General features: G+C 41.8%; 1 protein-coding gene and 1 long non-coding RNA gene across 4 annotated transcripts; one reads left to right on the top strand and one right to left on the bottom strand.

The window, feature by feature from the left end:
- Window positions 1-3306: 3306 nt before the first annotated feature.
- LOC139636862 (uncharacterized) lies at window positions 3307-8666 on the top strand. The gene is made up of 5 exons (XR_011694483.1): window positions 3307-3562; window positions 4234-4758; window positions 5423-5522; window positions 5657-5885; window positions 8531-8666. It is a non-coding gene; the product is annotated as an uncharacterized lncRNA (long non-coding RNA).
- On the bottom strand, window positions 7784-13216 carry LOC139636861 (long-chain fatty acid transport protein 1-like). Of its 3 annotated transcripts, XM_071505235.1 has the most exons (14): window positions 12970-13216; window positions 12712-12889; window positions 12449-12587; window positions 12066-12321; window positions 11726-11893; window positions 11057-11126; window positions 10624-10715; window positions 10112-10221; window positions 9766-9975; window positions 9548-9674; window positions 9313-9450; window positions 8522-8686; window positions 8264-8410; window positions 7784-8172 (listed from the first exon to the last, which is right to left on the bottom strand). In XM_071505235.1, the coding sequence occupies exons 2-14, from the start codon at window positions 12879-12881 to the stop codon at window positions 8015-8017; spliced, it is 1950 nt and encodes a 649-aa protein (XP_071361336.1). In that variant the 5' UTR covers window positions 12882-12889; window positions 12970-13216; the 3' UTR covers window positions 7784-8014. The 3 variants fall into 3 exon arrangements, with proteins under 3 accessions (XP_071361336.1, XP_071361337.1, XP_071361338.1); XM_071505236.1 differs by lacking the exon at window positions 12712-12889; XM_071505237.1 differs by lacking the exons at window positions 7784-8172; window positions 8264-8410; window positions 8522-8686 and adding an exon at window positions 8767-9225.
- Between the last annotated feature and the right edge of the window lie 257 nt (window positions 13217-13473).

The raw sequence follows: 13473 nt of genomic DNA, 5'->3' as shown, positions 1-13473 counted from the left end.
GATTTATGTTGACAGTCAATACTTGAGACAAACGTGGCAAAACAACAACTAACCCCAATGATGCCCTCATACTCCGGTTTATTTGCAGCAACAGTGGAATCAGGACCAGGATCACTGTTCCAGGGAGAGTGAGGATTTCTCAGTATTTGATTGGGAACCGTGAAAGTGGAACTATACCAGAGCTCTGATGTTGTGTTGCAGAATTTTATATGTAAGGCGATCATCAACAGCATCTCATGCAACAGTTAAATGAACTGCAGAATATCAAAAGTCCTGTTCTAGCCCTGAAACAAGTTAACTGATTAAAACCATAGACTGTATAAAAATGGATGTAGACTCCAGGTCTGAAAAGTGACGCCAATGCAGAAGTGCCTTAATCCTGCATGCTATCTAATGACCAGCTGGGAACTGGTTGTAAAAGTAAGTCTAATTGTATTGAAGTTTATGGGAAAATGGCTCTACTTCTCACTTGATTTATTACCTCAGTAAACATTTTCCTAATTAGTTTATGACCTTAATCTCTAGTTTCAAGTCTTCTTCAATACAACATGATATGCATTTTTTCAAATTATGGTCCCATTTAGAGAAAAAGACACCATAAAGCAGGGTATGCATTAGGGTGGGGCTACCATTTGATTGACAGACTGCACCACACAGGGTGACCTGCCTGACAATCAGGATTGAGTACAGAGCAGGTCAGATCCACCCTCACTCCTCCTCCGCTTCACCTTGACTTCCAAATATGGTTTCCTCTGGTTTCAAAAAACGAGGATGGCAACGGCCAAATTACAAACCCAAGGCTTCAGAATGACAATTCACGGTGGGTTGCTACTTGATTAAAACGCAGTTGATTTTCCAAGGTGGATTTGAAAATGATCTGTTAGAAGAAACATTATAAGCTCAGTCTTTCTCTTTTCATGTTTCTAGAACCAGTTCCTCCTTTCCTTCGCACCCATCAAATCCTCATTTGTCTTTTCTCTTAGCTTATAAAGCTTGTCATTTTCACCACTGCAAAGAAGCCAAAGCCTCTCCGACCCCTGGCCTTCATGGGTTTGACCTCTCTGACAACAGACGATGAGTTAACAGATGGATGGAAGTTGAGGCTCCAGCTAAATGGGCGCGTGAAGGAGTTTGTCATGTTTTATGCCCCCCTGAGGTCATGCAGCCACCAATACAGTTCACACATCTGCAGCGGACAGACCGTCTGGGCTGTGTGTGAGATGTCACCGACCTGACAGATATGAAGGGATGGTAAAGAGGACGCAGGGGAATTGTGGTACTTCACCCATCCTCTAGTGCATCACCCTCTCATCACCTTGGAGTCGAGCCATGACATCCATTTTCTGAGCATAATGTGACTCATGCTAAGTGGCACAGCCCAGAATCAGTTGCTGTAATTGAGCAGACTGATGACAGAGCTGTAGAGTCGAGAGGGGAAAACCACTCTCAGGAGCACTGCAGCGAAGCCTTTAACTTCACCAAACATAATTTTCTGAAGAGAGAGAGAGAGAGTGAGAGGTAACACTCAGCTGTCAGAGGATTATTAGAGCTGAGAATGAGGGCAGCGGAGACAGAGGGGAGAGAGCTGACAGAGCAGGACATGCAACACAGAGCTCTGCAAAAACATTATAGAAAATACAAGCAAACACATGCAGAGATGCCTACTGTAGTGTGATGTGTTTCATCTTGTCTGAGCCGGTGTCTCAGTCGCCAGTTTAGGTATGTATTGTAACGAAATGTTAAACAGTTAAACGGTGGGTTCACATTTTTTCATGTCCGTCTCAAAACAGTACTCATAATCCCATATGAACATAAAACCAGTTTTTGTTCACAGATCCTAAAATAAGGCTCCAGCAGTTGAAGTTTCCCAAACTGATATTATTACTGTGATCTTCTGAAGTTACAGCTGTTTTAATACAAAATTCCTTCCCTTTGTTTTTGCCTCTGCTGCTGCTCAGCTAAGAAACTGTCCAGTTACACAAAAGTGACACCAAAATGACCACACTCTGGAGGATACCTGCTTGGTTGGACCAACTCGTGCTTCTGATGCCTTTCATTATCTTCAGCTGACTTCAACCTGACTTCAATGATGTGTTTCCACACTCACATCTCTTACACTGGAATCACATTAGGACGGGATCACTTCATAGCCAGTATGGACAGCAGGAACAATTACGGCAACCAACAGTGCTATCACAAGTGTATGAAAACTGACTTGAAAACATGGGAACCTAACATGCACAGTGTGACAGTGAAATAGTGCTTTGAAGCCTTGTTCACAGGGATTAGAATTAGTGGTTATTTAAGTTTATTTGACAATTAAGAAGGAGGAAGCAAACCCTGCAAAAACCTGCGAGATATCAAAGATAACACAATACACTCTTATTGTAACTGAGGACCTTGGTGTAAAGAAATACAGTATGTTGTAGTATTTCTGTGGTGAATGGTGCATGGACACATGCTGAGGGTCATTTGTCTTTAGCTGTAGATTTTATGGAGAAATATCTGTAGACATTAATGACATGATATGGCATCACAGTTTTATCACTTTTAAAATCTCTACTAATCTGTGACACATTTTAGTCCTGGGCTCAGACAGGAAACCTGCTAATAGCGACAAGTTCACAGTTTTCAGTCTATCCACAAAGGCCCTGACCTGTAAATAAACAGGTTGCATGTGACTACACTGATCATCTGTTTCACTTTAGATCATATGATTAAATGAAATATGAGTCACCTGTCAGAAGTGATCTGTTCTACATGTGCTCAGGATCTGAGCAGCTCAAACTATTAAAGGAAATTGAAACTCGATCCATTTAACATAAGTCAGACTCGGCATTCAGTGCATTACTTTATGTCTCCAAACCGACCAGCTTACAGACATTATCACTATTTTATTAAATCAGAAATCAGAAAAACATACAACAATTTTTAAAAAATCACTCACTTCACAAAATTAGACCACAAAATATCACCACAACTCAATAACATCTTATGCTTGCAAAATATTCAGTTTAGTAAAAGAAGTCCCAGACCTCTGAGGGGGAAATGGGTGAAGTAGTAAAAATGACAAGCTAAGGCACAGGAATGAATTTGGCCTTGGGTTGTGAGAATATGCCATAAATCACAGGGTTGTGAAAGTCACACTGACACTGCAGGTGATGTATGGCCACATCTGGTGTAGGCATGTTGGCTGAGCTTCAAGTTTGAGTCTGTAAGCAGATCTAACTTCAGCTGATGTAAAGCAACAGCACATGCAACACCAAAATACCAAAACACATGGACACACACTAAAGCAAACTCCTGACTGAGCTCTGACACAAACCAAACTGGCTTCAGATCCCGGCAGCTCCCTCCATGAGTTATCCCCTCTCCCTGAATCCCCTCCTGGGCCAGAGGCAGAGAGGGCCTTGCCTCGCCTCCAGAGTAGTGTGAGGAACATGAAGAGAGCCTGTCTATGTTCTGCTTGGATGACCTGGAGCCTTTATGTAAACAGTGTGCAGCTGTGAGCCATGCAGGACACAGGGTTTATGTCCTAACTGAGGCTGCAGCTGACTGCAAGGTAGGAATCAAGTATCACTAAAACTAAGACTGTAAAACATTTTCATTGCACTGAAAGCATTAATTCTACTATTAAGAATGTAATTGAACCCTTGAGAGAAACATTATCATAGAGCAATGGGCAAAAGAAAGTGTATAATGCTTAGAGACCAGAAGTGAGTCGCGATCAATACATTTTGCATTTGTTCCAGTCAAATTGCACTTGAAGGTAAAACAATATGTGGTTTTGATAATGCTGAACAGCCTAAAGAGATCACTGTTTATTATCCTTGTGTCTGCTAGTTCTTAAATTTCAGAATAGATTTTGCCCTTGATTCCTCTGTATGTTTAATGTGTTTGTATTTTACTTACTTTACTTTGAATGCATGAATTAGATTTGTAATATTTTTCACATTGTGGCCGTTTTTTCTCAAGTGAAACACTGGCTTTTAATATTTTCGCTTGTATACCCTTAAAACAAAGCATAGGTTTAGGTTTATTGGTGCATGAGTCATAAGCAGTTCAGCCAAAATGATTTTTCCTTTTTATGAATAAAACTCAATGAATAAAACTATGAAGTATTTCAGAATAAAAAAAGAATTATTAGTGAGAAGTTGGGGAAAGTAAACAGATTCTTTTATCGACAAAAAGGTTTTTTATTCTTCTACATTAATCATCTTCTGTACTCATCAGGAAGCCACTGAAGAAAAAGACCTGAAGTAGGCCTACTCATTCCTCCACTGACAGCCATAAAGCATCATTGTGCTGAAGGATCAGATCCAGAGCAGCTGGCAGGAATTCACTGTTTTGTCTCATGGACACTTCAGCAGGGCGACGATTGCCAACAAGAGTGCTTCACTGCTGGTTTTCCAATTAGAGTCGCCCTGCTGCCACAAAGCCAAACCAAACACTGAGCACAAAGACGTCAAATGACAGCAGAGCCCTCAACAGCAAACGCTCTTCCAACATTTAAACCCTATTTTTTTTTTCTTTTTTTCAAGGGGGCCCTCTCATGACTGATACTTTTTCATTTACATGCCTGCTGCGACCACAGCAAGAAGACATTTAGACAAGGAGGCAGTCAGGCATTTTTTTCATCCTCTGTAAATATTCATTTTCCTGCCCAAACAGATGCCGCTTTGTGTTAATCCGAGATTAGTTTATTCAATCAGCATTTAGAGTGAGTTTTAGAGAGGCACCAAGCTGAAAACTGAGCTGGTAATTACCTTTTCTATCCTCTTATCATACATGCATGTTAAGATCTCACATCACATGAAATTTGACCTGGGCACACACACACACACACACACACACACACACACACACACACCAAAATGCTGGTGGTGTGTGTAGGTCCCTGTAAATACTGTCAGTACACAGGGCTGGCTCATGAATATGCTGCAGGCAAACATAAGCTGTATCAGTCTCATATTGATTCAGTCAGTGGTGAAAGAAGTACTCAGGTAAGGAAAGGTACAAACTTCTCTTAAGCAAAAGTATAGTAATAGTAGTAGTACCACGGCTTATAATTTCACACAAGTAATATTTGACTGTAGTAGCAACACATTGTGCTTAAAGTATCATATAAATTGATAAATCTTGTAAGGATGTAGCTGATTTTAACTATTCATACTGTTGGGTATAGTTAAATCTTTTATAAACTCATCATATGTTATAAAACCATAATCTGCAAAGTAATAAAAATGTAGCTGTCAAATAAGAGTACTTTCCTACAGTATTAAATGTACCTGATTGATTTAGTTATATATTGAGCAAGTTCAAGAAGACTGGCCACAACTTGCAAAGACACTGGAGGAAGTGAAGTCTTTTATCTCCATTTGTTCCCACAAATGCTGTTTCAAAGTCATTCTCCTTTTGACAGCTAGGAGGAGCTCAGACCACTGCTAAAAGGACTGAAGACAAAGACGAGCGACTGTGAGAAAGTCATACAGACCAATGAACGTGCATCCAGGCACAACCAGGTAGAACTGCTGCTAAAAAAACTCATCTCACCATAAAATCAAACCAGAAGTGTTGAGACTGATAAATGTGTCTCATTTTGGATCTCTTTTCTTGCTATGTCCTCACGCTTTCTTTGCTTTTTCCATTCCTCCAGGCTGAGGCCCAACTGACCGAGGAGCAGATGAAAAAGGGGTTTGAGAGTCTTCACCAGTTTTTGAGAGAGGAGGAAGGAGCCAGGATACTTGAACTCGGGAGGAGAGGAAGAGAGCGAGACAGAAGAACGAGTGGACAGAATGAATCAGGAGATAAAATCTCTGGAAGAAAAGATCTAAGTGACTGAAGAGGAGCTTGATGCAGGAGGAGATGGAGCTGAGTTTTTACAGGTAATAAGAATCAAATTAGAATGGGAATAGAATGAACAGGAATAGGGGTTTGTATTTACTACAATAAACATAAACTTTTCTTTTTCACTTTTGACCATATAAACAAGTAAGAGACTTTTCTTTAGATTTTTAACACACAAGCACAAGTGTAAGTGTTGGCCTCTCCATATTTAGTTCCTGCAGTACATGGATGGGTCACAGGGAGCCAAAGAAGCTTTGCAGGCCCCTAATAGATGTGGCCAAACATCTGGGTAACCTCCACTATCCTGTTTGGGAGAAGATGAAACACATCGCCCCCTACAGTCACTGTATTTGCTCCTCCTACTCCCTGCCTCTCTGCTCTCTCTTTCAGTCATTCTAACCTCCTTTGCACCTTCCAGCTCTAGTGACGCTGGACTCAAGAACAGCTGGCCAGTCTCTGAGGGCCTGTCCTGGGTTAAATCAAACATGATCAAATTTGAATGTGTTTTGAGACAGTTTTTTTGTCCAAGTTATGTGTTTGTGTAAAAGCAAACATCGGCCCATATATAATTTTTTTTACTATACTGATATGGGCCTCAAAAAGCAGTATCAGTCTATACAAACACATGCTTTTCTGAGCTTTTCTCTTCCATCCACCTCGTCTGTCAGTCTCTCTCTATTGATTTCTATTGATAGGTTTGTGACACCAATAACTGGACACTTGGTGTGGCTGCTGATTCATCCAGTTTGAGGCCTGTCCAGAGGCAGGACTCCGGTTTATCAGTCTCCGAGACGGCGAGTACTGAGCTGTTACCACTCCCTCTCAGACCATAAATTTCAACAGCTCACGCCACCTTGACAGGATACGTGTGAGGCTGGACTGGGATGAAGGGATGCTAGAATTCATTCTAGCACTGATAGTGATCTTTTCACATCGCTTTGCTGAAACGCATGTACCCATACTTTGAGAGTGTATCTATGTGTGGGGGCCTTGTTGTATTGGCCCAGAGTGTGTGTGTCAGTGTAGGTCCAGATTATGTCCCTGTAGAAGACATTGTTATCTCTGATGATCAGATGATGAACAGTGAGTCATCCACTGAGGGACACATTATCCCGCCATCAACTGATAGCTACAGACGTCAGACCGTTGACGTGTGACCGAAGACAAAAATACAGCAATTTGTTCCCTGAGAGAGGAGATGAAAACCATAACTCAGGTTCACCACAAAGGACCAGCGCATTAAAACTAAAGCTACGAGGAAGGGAAAGACATCAGACAGCAAAGCGGCAGTCAAAAAACCCCCCAAAAAAACAGAGCAGCAACACCAAGTTCAGTGTGACCAACTGTGTTTCACTGAATAAAGCCCTAATCACTGACAATCGCTCTGCCAGTCACAAACAAATCCAGATGGTTTGTGTTGATAATCTGAACCATTCTACTTGTGATGAATAACAAGAGTCTGCAGGCATAATGAATTATAATTAAATATGCCATCTATAACAGAAGCAAAAAGTAATGACGTTCCAATTAGTCTCACCTGCACTTTTTGCTTAGCGCTTATTAGCAAGTATTAGCATGCAAACACACTAAACTAACATGGTGAGCATGGTAAACATTATACCTGCGGAATATCAGCATGTTAGCATCATCATTGTGCCCGTGTTAGCATGCTGACATTAGCATATACAGCCTCACAGAGCTGCTAGCATGGCTCTAAACTCGTTTTAAATATATTTAAGAATCGATTAGATTGGGTTTGTTTCAGAAGAGTATCATTAACTCTATATTTTGTGCTCATCAATATTTAAAGACAGACAGAGGCTAATAACCTATGAGTTTTATGTAAAGTTAAAAGCTGAGTTTTAGCTTGATGTGCTCTGTTTCAGATAACTGATGTAAAACTAGTAATGTCTTCTTCTATTCAAAACATTAACTGTTGCAGGTTTTAGAGTTTTTATTAAATGTATTTTACAGAATATGGAATAACACAAACACAGATACAGTCAATGTATGAAAAAAGGCACTAAGTTTGGTAGAAAAAAAAAATTCTTTGATAATTTCCACAGTAGGTTATTACAGTATTTATAGGGATGTAATTGATACCAAATCCCTAGAAATACATCAGAGTATATTCTTTCATTCTTTCCTCTGTGAAATATATTCCTCCCTATAGACATACTTTTCCCTCCATGACAGCATTATGCACTTCATCAGTAACAGCCTCGTAACACCCAGCACGACTGTCAAGAAAATACATTTTTTCACTTGAGTCTTGTGGCTTGTATCCTTCCCTCTGTAGCCGCATCTTCTGAATTTTGAATGTACCTGAGGGCAAAAGTTAAAAAATAAGTTGACAGGACTTTTTTGATGTGTGTGTGTGTGTGTGTGTTTGCATGACCTTGCATTGTTGTCTCACCTGTAGTGTCAACAGATGGCATGAGTCGCAGGAAGACCGGGCGTGCGTAGGAGGGCAGGGCTTTCTGTACAGCAATCAAGAATGCATCGAGGTCAAACTGGCCTCCTGCATGAGCTATTGCTGCCATACCAGCCTTTCCCTCCACACCTGCACACAGACAGACAGACAGACAAGTGACGTAATAAACTGAGGACAAAGTAATGTAATGCCCATGTTAAGCTGTTAATCATCTTTCATTCTGTCTCGTCTCATCTCTACCTGGTACAGAAACTCCATAGACGGCGACATCAGTGTGTCCGAGCAGGCCACTGAGGACTCCCTCCACCTCTGTGGTGGAAACGTTCTCCCCTCGCCATCGAAAGGTGTCACCGCTGCGGTCCCTGAAATACATGTAGCCATGTTCATCCATCACCAATATGTCACCTGAAACACAGACAGAGGGAAAGAGACAGAGACAGAAATAATTACAATCATCATCATCATCATCATCATCCCTGTAGGGGATTATAGAGCAGGTGAGACGAAGGTTAAGTCTGTAGTGATGATGATTCACCAGGACTTTGCTATAAAATGATGGTGATTCACTGTGCCGTCTATTTCTGACAAAACAATTCAAAAAGTCTTGTATAAATGTGGGAATTATGAACTTACATAAAAATTTATCATGAACAAAAACTTTACTGAGATGGAAGGTAATGTCTCATGTGTCCAAACTGTGTAACGCCCTCACTGTGGGTATTTGTATCTGTTGTTATCATCATTATTTCTTTTGTGTGCCTGTGGGGAAGCCAAGTCCTTTACAAGGGATAAGTGGTGTCATCATTTCCATTAATCATCATTCACATCATGAAGTGCTGGAGAGAAGCTGTTGGAGAGAAACGACACTGAAAGGCTCTCAGTTGTCTTCGATTCAGCTGTCTCATACTTTATGTCTGGAAGATACATGTATGACCACAGAAGAGCTGGAAATCAAACAGACACAGTCCATCATCATCATCATCATCATCATCCTGACTGCATGTTAAAGAGACAGAATAAATAAAACATGCCTGAGATATAAGCAGAGTCTCCCATCTTGAAGACATTGTGAGCTATTTTCTGATTGGTGGAGTCCTGATCAGCGTACCCGTCGAATCTCCTTAGCGGATCAGTGCGGTTGATGCGTCCCACTAGCATACCTGGTTCACCTGTAGGGAGACAGTGATGGGAGGAGAGAAAAGAGAACATTTTGAATACGCTGATAACACATGTTTTCCCATTTGATCTGTGTAAGTGTGTCCTCACCAGGCAGACAGGGTATGCAGAGTCCCTGTGAGTCCCTGAGCAGCTCTCTGTTCTCCTCCTGCACCCTGACCAGTCTGATGGGGTAAAAGCCTGGAAGGATGCGGCTGTTGAAGCCACACGCCCCCACCTGTGAAAACACATGTACATGAGACAGGACACAGCTGGAAAAAGGCTCCAGTCTATACTTAAATTATTAACGATAACACACACAAACACACCTTTCCATCAATGTTAATCAGGCTGCAGTTGCACTCAGTGGCGCCATAAAATTCACCAACTCTTTCGATTCTGAATCTCTGGACGAACTCTTCCCACACAGAGGGACGGAGGCCGTTACCAAGGGCAACACGGACCTGGTGATGTGCCTCAGATGGGCGGACTGGCTGGGCCAACAGGTAGCGGCAGATCTCGCCTATGTACTGGATTACCTAGACATGCACACACAGAGGGACAAAGTACAGATCAATATAACCTTTTCAAAAAGAGATCAGTCAGTATTGATTCAGGAGAATCAACAGGACACCTGTCCAGCAGCGCGACATATTTATGACAGTGAGTACTCACAGTGCAGTTGTGTTTAACGCAGTCATCCCAGAAGCGACTGGCTGAGAACTTCCTCCTGACTACAACAGTCAAGCCAAAGAGCAAACACTGGCCTACACCCATGATGGTACCTGTAAACGTCCACATGAACATACACACACAATGATTTGGATATTCTGGTATGATGATGGAAAGCAATATTGGGAAATTAACAGGGTTCCCATTACATGCACATTCTCATTTATCTGACACACAACAACTGCAGTGATGGTGTATTGATGGAGTCGATAGCAAGGATGTTTTCATTTATCACAGCAGCAATATAACATGTTGTGATTGTGCTGCTGTTATGATGTTGATAAGTATGATCATATTATTATTATATTATAATAGCACAGTTGTAACAGTATTACATTTCAGTGGTACAGTAAAATGAAACACAATCATGTTTTAAAAGTTGTATGATGATGGAAAAAGATGGCACTTTCTTTTACGATGGGGGGTTGAGTAAAGTTAGATAGCGTGAGGCCTACCTGCAGAATGGTACAGGGGAAGGCAGTTGTAAATGATGTCGTCATGTCGCAGGCCAAAGGAGTGGAAACCAAAGGCAGCGATGCGAAAATACCTGACAAGACAGATCTTCACCTGACCTCATCTCTTTAGGAGACACTGATGTTTTTTTGTTTTCTTTCTTTCATGTCTTTAATGATCCGTTATGTGTTGTTTCATTTTCCTGACCTCAGAGTGTGAGAGTTACTAACTAAATGAGATACAGAGTGGGGAAAAAAAAAATCCAGGAAATTAACAGTGTTGGTAAAACTGCTTTGTTGCTTTGGTCAATCAACACTGCTCTAAATGTTTTTTTGTTTTTTTTATTCTAAGTGTCATTTAAACATGTGCTTTCTAGTATCTTCTATTAATGTAGCATTGCACAATCAGTTCAGATGAGATCACAGATAAACTCACCGACTGTGCACCACTACAGCTGCCTTTGGCATTCCTGTTGTACCAGAGGTGTAGATGTAAAAGAGCCTGTCTGCATGGAGAGAGCAAGAAAACAGGGAATGTTCAACATGCTTTTCACCTTAATGCTTTGTCTGTTGTTTATCTGCGAGTGTTTCGAGTGTGCGCTATGCATCCAGACTGCCCCATCATCAACACATGTTTCTGTGTCTCCTTCCATATACTCTGTATGACAGACTGAGCAAGCAAGGACTTGAAGAGTATTAACTTAGGAATGTTATGTGTTGACAGAAATACAACAACACCGATAAGCAAATCAATAAGGGGGAAGTTATTGTACAAATATGTCACCAAATAAAAAGGTGAAGTTTAAATCTATCATATCAAATAAAAACAGAAATATCTTTCACAGTGCACTTAAATGTTGTATGTGATTCAATATCTCTTTGAAGTGAGTTGATAATGTTTGACAGTGGTATGTATGTGCATGTGCATGAGAGAAATCGAGCAGCGAGCAGTTTACTCTGACAGGCGAAGACTTGCTAAGGAGAGGAAGGTGTTGCAATCAAAACTTTTTTATGTCACACAACCAGATGATATGGCAACAACCAGATGATATGGCAACGAGGCTGTGCCCATTCCTCCGTGCACACATACCCTGCAGGGCCTCACCGTTAAAGTCCTTCCTGAGTGCGTAGTTTGTCGGGTGCTTGGGTGAACTGGCCAGCAGGGCGTCGAGGTTCTGAGCATGGAGGCTGCAAAGCCTCACCTTATCCTGCTGCTCACCACTGCTGAACAAAACCATGCTGGGCTGCAGGGAGCTGCTCACTTCTGACACCGCTGAAAGGTGACCGGAAGTTACTTTTTAACAAATGAGGAGCAAATACACTAGTTCAGTTTTTTTCAATTCCATACACCTGCTGTCTGGACACCAGTTATCGATCAGTAAATGTCTTCAGCTATATAAATGTACTCGCAGCATCTGTGTCTTTAATCTACGACCTGTTCCTACCTTCAGTCAGCTCTGTCCCAAACACCATAGCCCGAGCGCCAGACACGCTGACACAGTGAAGCAGTGGGTGCTGTCGAAGGTTGTGGTTGATGAGTGCAGCCTCTACACCGACCATAGCAAGACCCAACCACAGAGCCACCACTAACGGCTGACTTTCCATGTACAAGGCCACAACGTCACCCTCAGCCCAGCCTTGTTCCAGCGCCCAGTGTGCCACAGCATGGCATCGTTCCTGGAGTTCCCTGAATGTCCAAACCTGGAATATAATAAATATGGAAATACTAGTTGCTAGTAGGGCCTGTGATTGTGTTATATTTCCATCTCAGTGAAAGTGCTGATGGTGTTGATGCTGCATTTATTTATAATCCGTGATATGTCCCCACCTCTCCTGTGAACTCATAGATCAAAGCAGGTTTGTCTGGGTGCTGTGCCACCATCTGGGCAAACAGGGCAGGGATAGTGCTTCTATTTCGCAGATTACGGTATATGGAAAACCTCACTCGCAGTATAACAGCCAGACACCTTTTAGATAGAGAGGAGTAGAAGAGGAGAGAAAGTTAAAAGTAGGACTGGAGTAGAAAGCAGCATGGTAGATGAGTTAAGTGTTGAATAACCATAGAAACACACATGTACATGCACTTCTTACATTAGGTCTCTTTTAAGGGTGCATAGAGCTACATGAATGAACTTCCAGGAAGCCCTCTGGGCCAGACAGAGTCCCAGCCCCGCTGCCAGGCTGCAGAGCCAGGGCAGTGACAGCAACTTTACAGCCCACAAAACACTGAGGCACACTGTGACACCACTCATCAGATGCATAATGTGATCTGAGGGGATACAAACAGGGACATCATGCACCAAAACAAACTCAGTAAATGACACTTTGATAGGTTGAGAGGAGGCTTACCTGTGCAGAAATATCAATCCTCATCCACCAAGAAATAAAGAAAGGAGTTAACAGCCCTGGCAGCTCTGAAGCTACTCCACAAGTCCTAAGAAATGTCCGCTTATCTTTTTAGTCGAGCCTCAGTGTGGCCAGCGCAGCTCAGACGGGCTGTCAGATGCTCACAGAGCAGCCGTCAGGAGTGAAATGCCTGATAAGCTTCAGCACGCAGCAGCAGAAAGCAGGTCCCAACTCAGAAACTCCTGCGTCAGTGTGGTAGCTGCTGCTGTTGTTGTTGCTGGTCTGAGCCATAGAGTGATTCATTACCCCAGGGGTAAAATGTCACAGTCTCACTTAAAATGATTAATGTCTGATTTAAATAGATGTGAATTTTTCATTTTATTGGCAATATTCAGAAATTCCTAATTGTAAATGGCTGTGGTTATAATCCAGACTTTTATTCTGAAGGTAGACCAGCTTCTGTATTAGTGAAAAAGAAATGAAATCTTACAGATAAAAGTAATGTTC

Source organism: Trachinotus anak, unplaced genomic scaffold (genome assembly GCF_046630095.1).
Source record: "Trachinotus anak isolate AG129_WGS33_773 ecotype Australia unplaced genomic scaffold, CSIRO_AGI_Tana_v1 ptg000019l, whole genome shotgun sequence".
NCBI classification, from domain to species: Eukaryota; Metazoa; Chordata; class Actinopteri; order Carangiformes; family Carangidae; genus Trachinotus; species Trachinotus anak.
Note: the sequence above shows the minus strand (reverse complement) of the source record. Positions and strands in the feature narration are given on the sequence as shown.